General features: G+C 37.2%; 1 protein-coding gene across 1 annotated transcript; it reads right to left on the reverse strand.

The window, feature by feature from the left end:
* LOC139881165 (extra-large guanine nucleotide-binding protein 1-like) lies at window positions 1–5,991 on the reverse strand. The gene is given in 16 exon segments (XM_071865680.1): window positions 1–66; window positions 161–519; window positions 522–709; window positions 810–973; window positions 1,083–1,228; window positions 1,231–1,266; window positions 1,269–1,488; window positions 1,577–1,689; window positions 1,692–1,761; window positions 1,861–1,932; window positions 1,934–1,966; window positions 2,048–2,185; window positions 2,268–2,896; window positions 2,899–3,519; window positions 3,602–3,689; window positions 5,782–5,991. Coding segments are annotated over 16 exon segments (3,153 nt in total).
* Between the last annotated feature and the right edge of the window lie 6,450 nt (window positions 5,992–12,441).

A 12,441-nucleotide genomic window follows, 5' to 3' on the forward strand; every position in this document is an offset into this window, starting at 1 on the left:
CTACTTCTTCTCTTCATTTGGGCTCATCTTCATTCTTCTTCTACAGGGGGTCATTTGGGTCGACTCCTGGAAGCTGGGAGATCAACAAAATTTCAGGATACAAGCAATGTATGCTGAATCTACTCACGGAATTAAAATATAAACATAGAAAAGAACTTACATTAGCTTGATCACCCAACACATCAGCATCACTCCCGATGGACTTCAATAAATCTATTAAGTGAGTCCGCCGCCAAGTCATTGAATCTTCTGACGTGTCCACACTCGTAGGCTCCAACCCCTTGACCGCCGAAACATATAGCTTTTTTCCGGTAAGTGAAGCGTAAAGTCTTTTGAACTTGACGGCTACATGGTGGAAACCCAGCTGACCTAGGCTAGGATTATGGTGGACGTTATTGCTATTTGAGCGTGATCGGCTCACCAGCAGATGGAAGTCGTCAAACCAATCGCATGCTGTTAACGGCACACGTTCAATCTTCTCCTCCAAAAGGTCGTACTTGTTTAGTAATAAAAGGATTTTGTAACGATGCTTTCAAATAATTGCCGGCTGAGTAGCATCTTGTTAGTGGAACAATCATTTCCATCTACACAGTATTGGTCGTAGTCGCTCAACGCAACACTGAAAATCACCATGCCGACATCTTCAAACATCTCTAGCCATTTCCAGTTTTCTCCGATGCCCCTCGCCTGTACTCTAATTAGTTGATACCTGAGAACCAAATAAAAAATTAAACGACATGCATGCATGGATAACAAAATATGCACTTTGTAGGACACAAATGGATGGATAACAGAAAGCTCGTATATACCTGAATAAAGAATCATGGTGATCGGCATCATCCATTCTCTCATCTCGTGGCGATTCGGGAAATGAGAACTCAGCACAGGCTACACCATTTGAAGAAGTAATATGTTCGGCGTAAAGAATATCTAGATCAGAGGGTACATAGTCCACTTTCAGTATGTCCACAGCCTGGAGGCGTCGAAAATTTAAATTAGAATTTGGTGTTTTCTGGAATCCAAGTTCCTGTCAAAAATGGATTCTGGCCATCATACTCAGCCATAACAAATTTATTCATAACAGCATTACTTATCCGCTCTAAGAAATAACTCGCGACGCTAGGTAGCATTTCCAGTTCACTTCTTCGCTTGTAAGTGGCATGTATGGCTACATCCTTCAAAAGCTCCTCGACCAATGGTGCATATTCGCGATTCGCAGCAGGGAAACAGTTTCCAAATTGCCGGACGCCATAATTTTTAGAAGCAGTCAGAGAATGCTTTAAGACGTGGGCCAATAGAGTAGATAGTTTTACCATCACTGTCATCAGAAGACTTCTGTTTTCTCGTTTCAGCTAAACTTTCATCTTCAAAGCGCTCGCGACCCTCGAGAACCATACCAAGGTAACTATACACAATGCTTTGGATTGTCACCTTTATACTTTCACGCTCGTCCTCTGAGAAAGGTGAAGTTTTATAAAGAATCTTGTCCTGAAACAAATAATTAACATAAATCAGACCATTCAAAGAAGTCATTATCATCTTTGAACATTTTAGCACATTTTTTATCAATACTTACTTGCTTGAATATTGTGCTCGTCCCAGAACCACTGCATCCAACTAAAAGCAGCTTCTGAAGTGTTCTCTGCTCTAGGTAGTCAGGAACAATTCTGCTATTTAGGCTGCTCATTTCTCTCCAAGGGGATTTGAAGATTTAGAAGGAACGGGGAGTGACAAGACCGCACAAAGGAGCTTTGTTCCAGCCTAAAAAGCAATTTGGGGATAAATTAAAGATCAATCGAAAGTTCTTTAAATACAGACAAATTTATATCAAGGCCGATGCACAATCTCATTAACCCATACCTTGCCCCAAATATAGCCTTTGGTATTCTTCTGACCCTCTACCTGATCTGACCCATCCTCATTCACCCAAAAAATGTGGGTTACCAGCACACTGGACACCTGCCAACTGCAATAAAATCGCATCTTTTAGAAAACCCTTGTATATTTAGGCATTTAGCTTTATGAGAATTTGCGAAGAAAAACCTACCTGTAACATTCTAAGCTCTTTTTTCGTAATCTCTCGACCATTTATGTAAACTTGTGTGTTTCCATTGCTAGCATCTGCCCTGATAGGACCACCAACATTCAGATGAGGGCTGATTATCCTCGATGGTTTCTGCCGTTCCTGTTCATTGAAAAAGTTTTTAGAATTTGCAGAACTAGGCAAAGGAACAAAAAATGAACAAATTTTAGAGCTGCAAGTTCACCTTTCCCCAAAGCCCGGATACTTTATCTTACCAATAGTTTCCTGGTTTTAACTGCTTTGGTGGATTAAGGCAGGTTTGAAGCAAAACCAACTCCTCGTGACAGAGAGGTTTTCCATCTACACGAACATACTCTGAAGGTAACTGGTTGGCTTCACAAAATTTCTCAGCCTTCATAATCTGTTTGACTTCCAACTCATTAAGCAACCGTTTAAGCATTCTTGAACATTTCCCCAAATTCCCTCATTTGGACTCGTCAATTGAATATCCAATGCAACCAACACATTTCCTCCCTTCTGGCATCGAACCCATAGCTCTAAGCACACAACTGCTACAATACTTTGCATCACAAACTATGCAAACTACCTTCTCCGTAAATCTATTGCCCTTAAAACACCTATAACAAGAGCCTTTCTTCCCTTTACTTTGTGGCACTCTCTTTGCCTGAATGCTCCGAGGCTCATCTTGACTGAACTCATCGTCCATAAACCCATCATCCAATTCAAGATCTCTGAATGTGACATTGTGGGGTTTCTTCCCATCACCATTATCTTCCTCGTCCTCATCATCAATAGTATTACTATTGCATTCTCGTGGCTTCAAAGAAGAAACCCGTGAAGACGGGTAATCCATAGTACAGACTCGTTGGATTCCCAATCTATACTCTCCTTCCCAAGCTCGCTACTCCTCAATCTTGAACAACTTCCTCTAGATTTATCGAAACTATCACGAAAATCTATAGTGCTACCAAAACTCGCTCTCCCATTTAACAATTCATTTGAATGATAATCTTTACTAGTGTTATTAGTAATCAACCGTAAAGCACTATTAGCAGCGTTTACAAACAAGTCTCCAGACACAGAAGTTGAATAGCTTCTCAACTCACCAGACAAAGCCGCACACTTATCCTTCACTCTCTCCTCAAAGGCAATCACTGAAGTGGGCGACACCAAAACAGTAGCCTTATCGAAATCAGATTGTGGTAACTTATTCTTGGCCGTCGGATCGGAAGATTTAATGGGTTGCACAACCGGAAGGGACAATTTGTTTGGGAGAGAGACTCGAGTGACGACTGTAGCCACTGGGATCCTATCGACGTTGATCGGAACGGCACGTGGCAGATCGTACGGCAGCGGCGGGCCGTTGTACTCGCAAGCAAAGGAGTAGTGGTGGGTCCCATCACCACCTTCGCTTCCTTCTGGTGGCATTCTGTTTTCCGATTCCAAACGAGCTCTAAATAGTAACCCGGCGAGCTCTAACGAAGTTTGTTATACGATATCTTCATTTTTTGTTTAATTTAGCTGACTAGCTTAGACTGAGCTCATAAGCTTCCATACCCAGTAACAGTTTTGAGCTTTGTTCTACATATCTTGCAAACAAACGCCATTGAAATAGATAGAGCTCAAATGAAAAAGACAGTTCATGCTGGAGGGATCACGGAACGGATAGAAAGTAATCAAGTACTCTCTCAAGTACTGCTATATTAGTCCATCCATAGATGAGCTCGATTGAATTGAAGAAAGGAACAGAGATGGGGTTTTTTGAAAGAGGAAAGCAAGAGGTTGGATTAGATTATTGAGGTTGAATCTCTTTTTCACTTCTGGCGAAAGAGAAAAAATCTCTTTTTTACTTTTCTCATTTGCTATCTTAAATTTTTTTAAAAGATTATTTCAAAAAAAAAAAAGTAGCACGAAAAGAAAGAAACTTTTTTCTCTGTAACATTTTACATCTACAAGGACATGTCATCTTTTGAGTTTTGTTGGCATTCAACATGTTCTTGTTTGTGTGATTGTGTCTGTTTTCGGTAGGTTTTTCGTGTTGCCTGAAAGCAAACTAAAAGGACCACAAACCCACCAATCAGTTGGGAGTTAGTTAAGTTCAGGCCATCTTCTAGTAAGAAAATAAAATCAGCTATAACTGATTAGTCGTCCAAAATACGTCCAGTTATCGATCAAATCTTTACTGGTAACATATAACTATAGGATTTGGACATTGCTCGAACAAAATAAAATAGTGAAGTACACGAAAATGAGCTGTTTGTAACGAGCTTCACAATTTTATTAGTGAGATTAGCATTACCCATAAGATTAGTATACGCAAAAATCAGATAATCCCGTCATATATTAAATCTCGCCCAGAATAATCAACAACCCATTAAAAAAAAGGCATGTACAATTATTAATATTGTAATTCTTTTGATTAAAGTTACATTTGATTTTTAGTTTGTTTTTTTTCCATTAAGGAATAAATCCGATCTTAGAATATAAAATAATAAAAATATTTTATATTTTTATTATTTTATATTACTATATTAAAATAATTATTAAATATATTTAAAAAATTAGAAACCAAACACATCGATCATAAAAATTAAAGAATTAATAATTATTAAATATTTTTTTCTATTGAATATTACTTGTAGAGTCCTTTCTAATTCGGAATAAGTTTTTCACTTAATATAAAAGTTCAATAGTGTAAAAAAATGTCTTGGAGAGGGAGGTAATTATAATTTTGTGAAACAAATCTATATTTTTTCTGATAATGTCTAATATTCAAATTCATCAGTTTACTATTATTTTTATATTTAAATAGATGTCATTTTGAGAATTTTCACATATATTAATATTATTATTCGAATAGTACTTTACAATTTTTATTTTTTTTCTATTCAATTAATTAATAATTGTGGTATAAAAGTTAGTGGATGGATAAAAATGAAAAAAATACATTGATATTCTCAAAACGTCAACTATTTAAAGACAAAAAAATCTCCAAAACGTCATCTATTTGTATATAGAGAGTGTAATTTGCTACTCCCTCCGTATACAATAGATGGCGTTTTTGGAGATTTTTTTGTCTTTTAAATAGTTGTCGTTTTGAAAAAATCAATGTAATTTTCCATTTTTACCCTCCACTAACTTTACACACATACAATTAATATTTTAATAGAGAAAAAGAAAAGATAAAATTGTGAAGTAAGGATAATTTATATAAAAGAATTGACGATATTGGTATGAGTAAAAAGTGTCAAAATATTTTCCATTCAAATACAGAGATAATATTTTATTACTGACATAGAATTTGTTTACAATATCATTGTGCATTTTGCTTGAAGTATAATGTTTGTTTGCATTATCATCAATAAAGTGTATGCAAGAATTTTCAATTATATAATTAATTTTATTTTTTACATGTGGTAGGAACTTACATTTCATTCCAAACCTACATGCTACATTTTTAGATGAAATTTTTGTATCATGGTAGTGTCTACAAACCTGACAACCTACATACTACAGTTTTAGATGAAACTTTCGGTATCATGATAGTTTCTACGAACCTGACAACCTAGTTCACTGTGACAATAAAGTTACACTCTTTCCCGTGATTTTATTGATAGATAGTTGAGTTGAGACTCAATTTGTGACGCCCACATTTCGATCCCTCAAATGGGCGGTAAATTATAATGGTATGATACAAACCCTAATAGCTAGACACAAAAATGAGTATTTGTGTTCACCTGAACATTTCTACCATTCCCGGATTCCCCGTTACCGGGATAATTAAGCCTAATCACGCAATTAACTATTCCCGGTGTTGACGTATACGGGATTGTATTCCCGGTGTTGAGGTATACGGGAATAAGCGGGAAGCGCCACGTGTCAAAGTTCCGTAGGCTGTTGGATCCGGTGTTGAGGGTACCGGGAATACCTTGTCTCGGTGTTGGCATCACCGGGACACGTGTCGTCTTGCATGCTCTCCTTTGACCCGGGTTTGGCAACACCGGGACTCAAAAATTCAAAACCAGATCTACTCCTTCTCCTTCACGCAGAAAGCTTTCTTCCTTCATCTCCTTCATATCCTTTCTTAAAAAAATTTCCCAGACGAGTCCTTCACGCAGAAAGTTTTCTTCCTTCATCGTCTTCCCAGACGAGTCCTTTCTCTCTCCCCGCTCTCTCCCTCTCTGCCTACGTTCGGTCTCGGCGATTCCGGCCGTCTCCGGCCGAAATCCCGGTACCAATGAGTTCGTCTCGACATCACGATCATGAAGGTAAGGTTTAATTTCTCTAACTCGCTTCTGTTTTCGTTAATTTTGGAATTTAAGTTTCGGGAAAATTTTTTAAAACTGTCGAATTGAGTCAATTCCTTAAAGTATGTTGTTTCTATGGGTTATGAGAAGTATTTCTACAAAGAAATCGAAGTTAAATGTCTGCAAGAAGCCTTTTGATTCTTACCTCGAAGAGTCCGACCACCGAGTTTTCACGTCGGCGTTGCTCTGAATCGATTCGCTGGAGCTCAAGGATGTTTTTGCACTACTAAATCGGATGAGACTAGGTTAACTCGGTCTCAACTCAGTTTTGACTCGGTCTCGACTCACCGGTCAAACGACCTCCGATCGGTATACTCCCTTTACGAAAAATAATTCTTTCTGCCTCTTGTATGACATATATTAATTTAGGAATTTTCTTGAATTTTATGAGAATTACTTGAATGATTGATTGGATTGTTTGCCGAAAAAAATTTTACGATTGAAATTAGTGCTGTGAACTTGTAGAGAGTGAGAGATTAATTGACGAGCGGGAGAGGAAGTAGTATATAGGAGACAATAGAAAAATAATACTAATTTATTTAGCCGTTGGGTCCGCTAATAATTCAATCGTACATCGACCATCGGTCGCGACAACGTAACATTAGGTCAAAAACACTATGCGTCGTTTTATACACGTATAAGAAATTAATCGACTTTCCGAAAAATAAAAATTTCAGTTTATCTCATAAAAACAATTTAAACCGATTCAATTAGAAAAATATTGCGCGCGTCTATACACTCGAGTCGATTTTATTAATAAAATATTAACACATCGCTATCGATACGCGATTATCTAAATTCGATTTTTCGGGGAACTGCAAAGAGAAGAATTTTCAGGAACTGCAAAGAGAAGAATTTTCATAAGGTAATCTATTTGCTATAGACCAGTGAATGAAGCACTGAATTTTCATAAGGTAATCTATTTGCTATAGACCAGTGGGATGAAGCACTGATTGATCAAAAAAAATAAATCTCAAAAAGCACTGATTGATCAAACACGAAATGACAATAATATCCTGAGACAGAAAGTCTAATTTCTGAAGTAGAACCGGGATGGGTGGGCTTGAAGGAGTTGCATAACTCAAAATACGTTGGGCTGAAACATGAGATTTGGATGGCCCAAGACTACGTCTTAGTCGTCAGTAGTATATGGAGTATTAATTTAATTAAAATAACAGATGCTTTAACTAGATTTCAAAAATATATAACTTCAAAAAAATAGATTTCAAAACTATTTTAAGTATTGTCCTTGCTTTAAATTGACGGCATATTAGCACGGGAAAATGTCGGCATATAAGCTGTGACGCCCGCATTTCGACCCCTCCTGTGGGCTTAGTGCGGGGCCCGTTGGTACCTTTTATCGTCTACGGAAACTGGGCCCTAGCCATGCCTCGCAACCTGAACCTGGAGAAAACATTTTAATTTGTAGAAAACTGTAAGCTATAACGCTTAGTGAGGTTTTATAATGAAAACACTTAATGAAATATTTAATAATAAACACTTGTATTCTAAAACAACTTAAAAATAATTTTGTCCTTAAAACTCGTCGTAATATATCTTTATTTTTCATAACACTTACAAAGGAAAATTTCTCGTAAACATTTTTCTCGTAAAACGTGAATTCATATTTTACTTATAATTCCTCGATAATATATGAACTTATCGAACCCCTTTCAGTGAAAAAAACTTAGGAAAACTATTATGGGAGACCCACCGTAGTATCCTTAAACTCGGCAGCCGTGAACATGGGCGCAATTAAAACTTCCGCTACGTGAACTAGGGAAGTGTCACCCTCTGATCAGACCGTAAACATGGGGCCACATAAGGACCAGTACTCTGTGGGCGGATTCGGTCGCCACAAAGTCGACCGAAACCCTCTGTGAATAAACATTTATATTGGGTTCGTGTATTATATACATTATGTATAATAAAGCAAAACTTGCTTTTAAACCTCGTCGTTATTAAACGTCTAAACATTACTTTATATGCGTTAAGTATAATAGAACAACTTGCTTTTAGGGTATTTGAAAGGTTTCTCCAGTTTTCAAAGTATAATACGTATCTATGCCATATATTCAAATAAAACTTAAATAGCAAGATAATCGAAAACTATGGCATAGTAATATATATATATATATCATGAAGCATCAACATATTCTTCGTAATAAAAAGAAAGTATCACTCACAGTATTGCTCCTCGAATCATTTCCTCCGTTTAACTTTAACGTCGCGTTCTATCAGCCTATCGTAATATCTATCATTAGTTTCGTAACACTAACGTTAAATGGAAAATTACTCGTATTAAATCCTACTCGTTATCCTCATCGTAATAATTCTAATTTTTATATTTAGTAATTCATCCAATTTATTTTACTTGGGTAATTATCTTAAGGTCATTTATTTAGTTTAATTATTTAATTAAACACTTATATATTGAATAAATATTATAAAAATTTACCTAATATCCCAAATGGTTGAAAATGATATTCTGATATTTTTAAAATACTTTCCTAAGTTAAAATATGACTAAAAATAATTTTGCAAACACTTTAGCTATTTTTAAACCATTTTTGACAACTCAATTAACTCAGGAATTAAAATTAATTAAATTTGACTTAGGAAAATTCTGAAATTTTGATATTTTATAGAAAATAATATTTTTGGCTTACTGTAAAAATTTGTAGGTTCGGGACCAATAAAAATGATTTTATTTGGTTCGGAATATTAAATAGGTTCGGTTTTGTATAAAATGACCAGAATAATCCATCTTTTTAAACTGACAGTTTGTATTTTTGTAAATATTTTAAAAACAGAGGGTTAAAATCGACTTTAGACGTAGGTGTGGATGATTTAAAATCAAACCGAATTGATCAGATAAAACCAAACCGAATCGTTTCAACTTATACCGTCAGAACCGATTTGTAAGCTGTAAAAGACTATAAAACCATTGACCTTTTGATTGACCGGGAAACTCATGCTAGTATTTTTGTGAATTCGTTAAACTCTAAGGGACAGTATCGTATTTTACTCATAAAATCGATTTTATTTGGTCTTCTATAAAAGGTACTGGGCCGATCGGTCCAGTCATTTTCCTTCTCTTCTTCCTCCCTCGTCTCTCGACCTCTCCGTCGCCTACCTTCTGCTCGACGTCGTCCGGCCGGTTCCGGCGATGTCAGAGCTACTCCCATATATAGAAATACTCCTCTCAACACAAGGATCCGAGTTCTACCATCAATTCCGTCTCATTCAACCGGTGAGCTTTAATTTGGATTTTTCTAATTAGGGTTCTTACAGAAATTTAGGGTTTTTGGCTAATTTTAATATATGTTACTCTACGCCTCTCATACTACGTTTCTACATAAGTATCGACGCAATCAACGATGTAATTTGGTTCGAATTGAAAATTTGGAATTAGGGTTCTTACTGTTTTGTTTGATTTTGACTCGCTCCGTGCTGTTCTCCGAGGTTGATACGAAATGGGGTCGTGGAATGAAGGTTTAGGCTGGCCGAAGATGACTCAAACAGGTAAGTACTCTCTTCTCCGAATTCTGCCAATTGGCTTCCCTGATTGAATTTTCGGTTTACAGTGTTAGAAAAGTTTTACATGTTGAATTGGTCTGTAACTGTTGCATGTTTTACCTGATTGACTATTCTGAGTGAGGCTGGATAGTTGTTGTTTGTGTCTCTGCCATCTATTTCGAAACTGTGAGATTCAATGCTTAGGCAGTACGGACAGCTTGCATGTTGTTTTCTGCGAAATGTGAGACTATATGCAGTTTTGGTTAAGGGTTACTTGCTGGAATTTAGTTTAGAGTTGATTTTTGCCATGATTGAGCATGTATGAGGATAAGGATTTTGGCTCTATTGAAATGATTGTTGTTGGTTGCTCTGATGTGTATGTTGGTACTGCTTGTTGTGTATTTGAGAATGTTTAAGTCAGTTAGGATGTGGAAATGGTCTTGACAGTCTTGAGTAGATAGGAAAATTGCAAGTATATGTGAGGTTTAGGGGCTGCCAAATCTCTGAAATGTGGCTGGCATGCATGCAGCTGTGGTGACTCATAGATTGTGGTAGTTTTCCTGCCTTACAGGTGGTAGATTATAGTGTTTGCTGGCTGTTGTGTTTTGTGCAAGGACATGAGTCAAAAATTGCATTTCCCAAAGTGTGAGTGGCTGAATTGGACAGTTTTTTTTGTGGCTGTCTGACTGAATGATAGGGCTGCCTGGACTGGTGTGTAATGCTGGCCGGCTAGCTAATAGTGCAGGCTTATATATATATATTTTTTTTAAAAATGATGTATAGCATTAGACTAGTGTATAGTATACAAATGTATTTTGGGATTGTATTCTTGTATAATGTTGCAAGGATACTTGTAGATATAGTCGTATGCATAAATTAAAATTGTTGAACAATCTCTTTAGAACAATCTTTGTATTTTAAAGATTTATATTACAATTGTAGAAATTTCTTGCGTAAAGTTTTTCCCTTCGCATAAAAACGTTTATTTTAACGTACTTTTTAATTATTGCTGATTGTCTTAATCGAATCTAAACGTTTGTCTAACATTTGAAACTCCTCGGAAGAAAATAAATCACGTGAGTAGGAGTCGATTTTTGATTTAACGTAAACCTCGAAATAAACACGTGCGTCAAAATCATTATTTTATTTAAAAAAACTATCGCCACGTTGACATCGCGTACACGTTTATCTAAGCTCGAATTTCCGGGTCGCTACATAAGCCTTTAAAACAAATGACATAAGTAGTAATATGTTGCTTTTGTATTTCTTATAATAGGTCCAATGAGAAGTCCAAACCCATTGATTCCACTGCTATCAACATCCTATCAAAACAGAATAACTAAGGATAACATCACATGTTGTATTGTAGCCGTAAACCTCTGTATGTAGCTCAGAGTTGTAATACATAAATCTAGGATTACAGTTAGATAAGCTTGTATAAATACACCTGTACACTTCGATCAATATGATTTTGGCAAATTCATTTTCTTTTTCATCTTGTTATTTTACATGGTATCAGCTTAATATCGATTCTTCTCAAGATGTCGACCGAATCCGCCACTTCCGTTTCATCCACTCAGAATAATTCAGCTCAAAATAGCCCCTTGTTCGTTGCTGCTTCAGAATCACCCAATCAAAGTCTCGTTAGTGACCTCCTAACGGAATTCAACTATCATTCATGGATTATTTCCATGACTACTGCTTTAGAGTCCAAACTCAAAATAGGACTCGTCAATGGAGAAATCCAAGAACCTGAACCGACTCATCCTACTTACCAGGATTGGCATCGCGCCAACTCCATTGTCAAGTCCTGGCTGCTCAACTCCGTGTCCCCTGAAACTCGCGGTTCTCTAATCACATACCGTATTGCTCGAGATATCTGGACCGATATCATCTAACGGTTCTCTCACGGCAGTCATGCTCGCATCTTCAAACTCCTCCAAGACCTGCACTCACTGAAACAGGGTTCCACCAGCTTCAATTCATACTTCTCCCATTTCAAGACCATATGGTGGGAGCTCGACGCATATAGCCCAAGCCTTGTCTGCGAATGCACTGTTCATTGCTCATGCAATCTAATCAACTCACTAAAGACTGCTAAGCATAGGGATATGGCGCTCTTCTTCCTCAATGGCCTTACGACAAGTTCACATCTACTCGTGATAGGATCCTTGGCACCAATCCTCTTCCAAGGATGTCCGAAATTTTTTCCTCCATCATTCAAGCCGAGTCTCAACACTCCTTGATCCATCCTTCCATTGAGAATGACATCAATGCCAGGCGGTCAGGCCTCACTCAAAACCTGCCGATCGAAACCCGAAACCTCCTTCGGGAAACCTCTATACCGACAGGTCCGACCCAGGTCTATTTTGTAGTCATTATGGCAAGAAAAACCACACTACTGACAAGTGCTATCGGCTCATTGGTTTTCCCTCCGGACTTCAAGTTCACACGAGGCAAACCAGCTGCCACTTCAGTCTGTGGTCCACAATCAGGCCAAGAATATCAGGCTCAGGTCAGGCACTGATGCTTCTAAACCTGCTGCCCTTAGTCCATATCAGATCACAAAGC

This window comes from Rutidosis leptorrhynchoides, unplaced genomic scaffold (assembly GCF_046630445.1).
Source record: "Rutidosis leptorrhynchoides isolate AG116_Rl617_1_P2 unplaced genomic scaffold, CSIRO_AGI_Rlap_v1 contig121, whole genome shotgun sequence".
Lineage (NCBI taxonomy): Eukaryota > Viridiplantae > Streptophyta > Magnoliopsida > Asterales > Asteraceae > Rutidosis > Rutidosis leptorrhynchoides.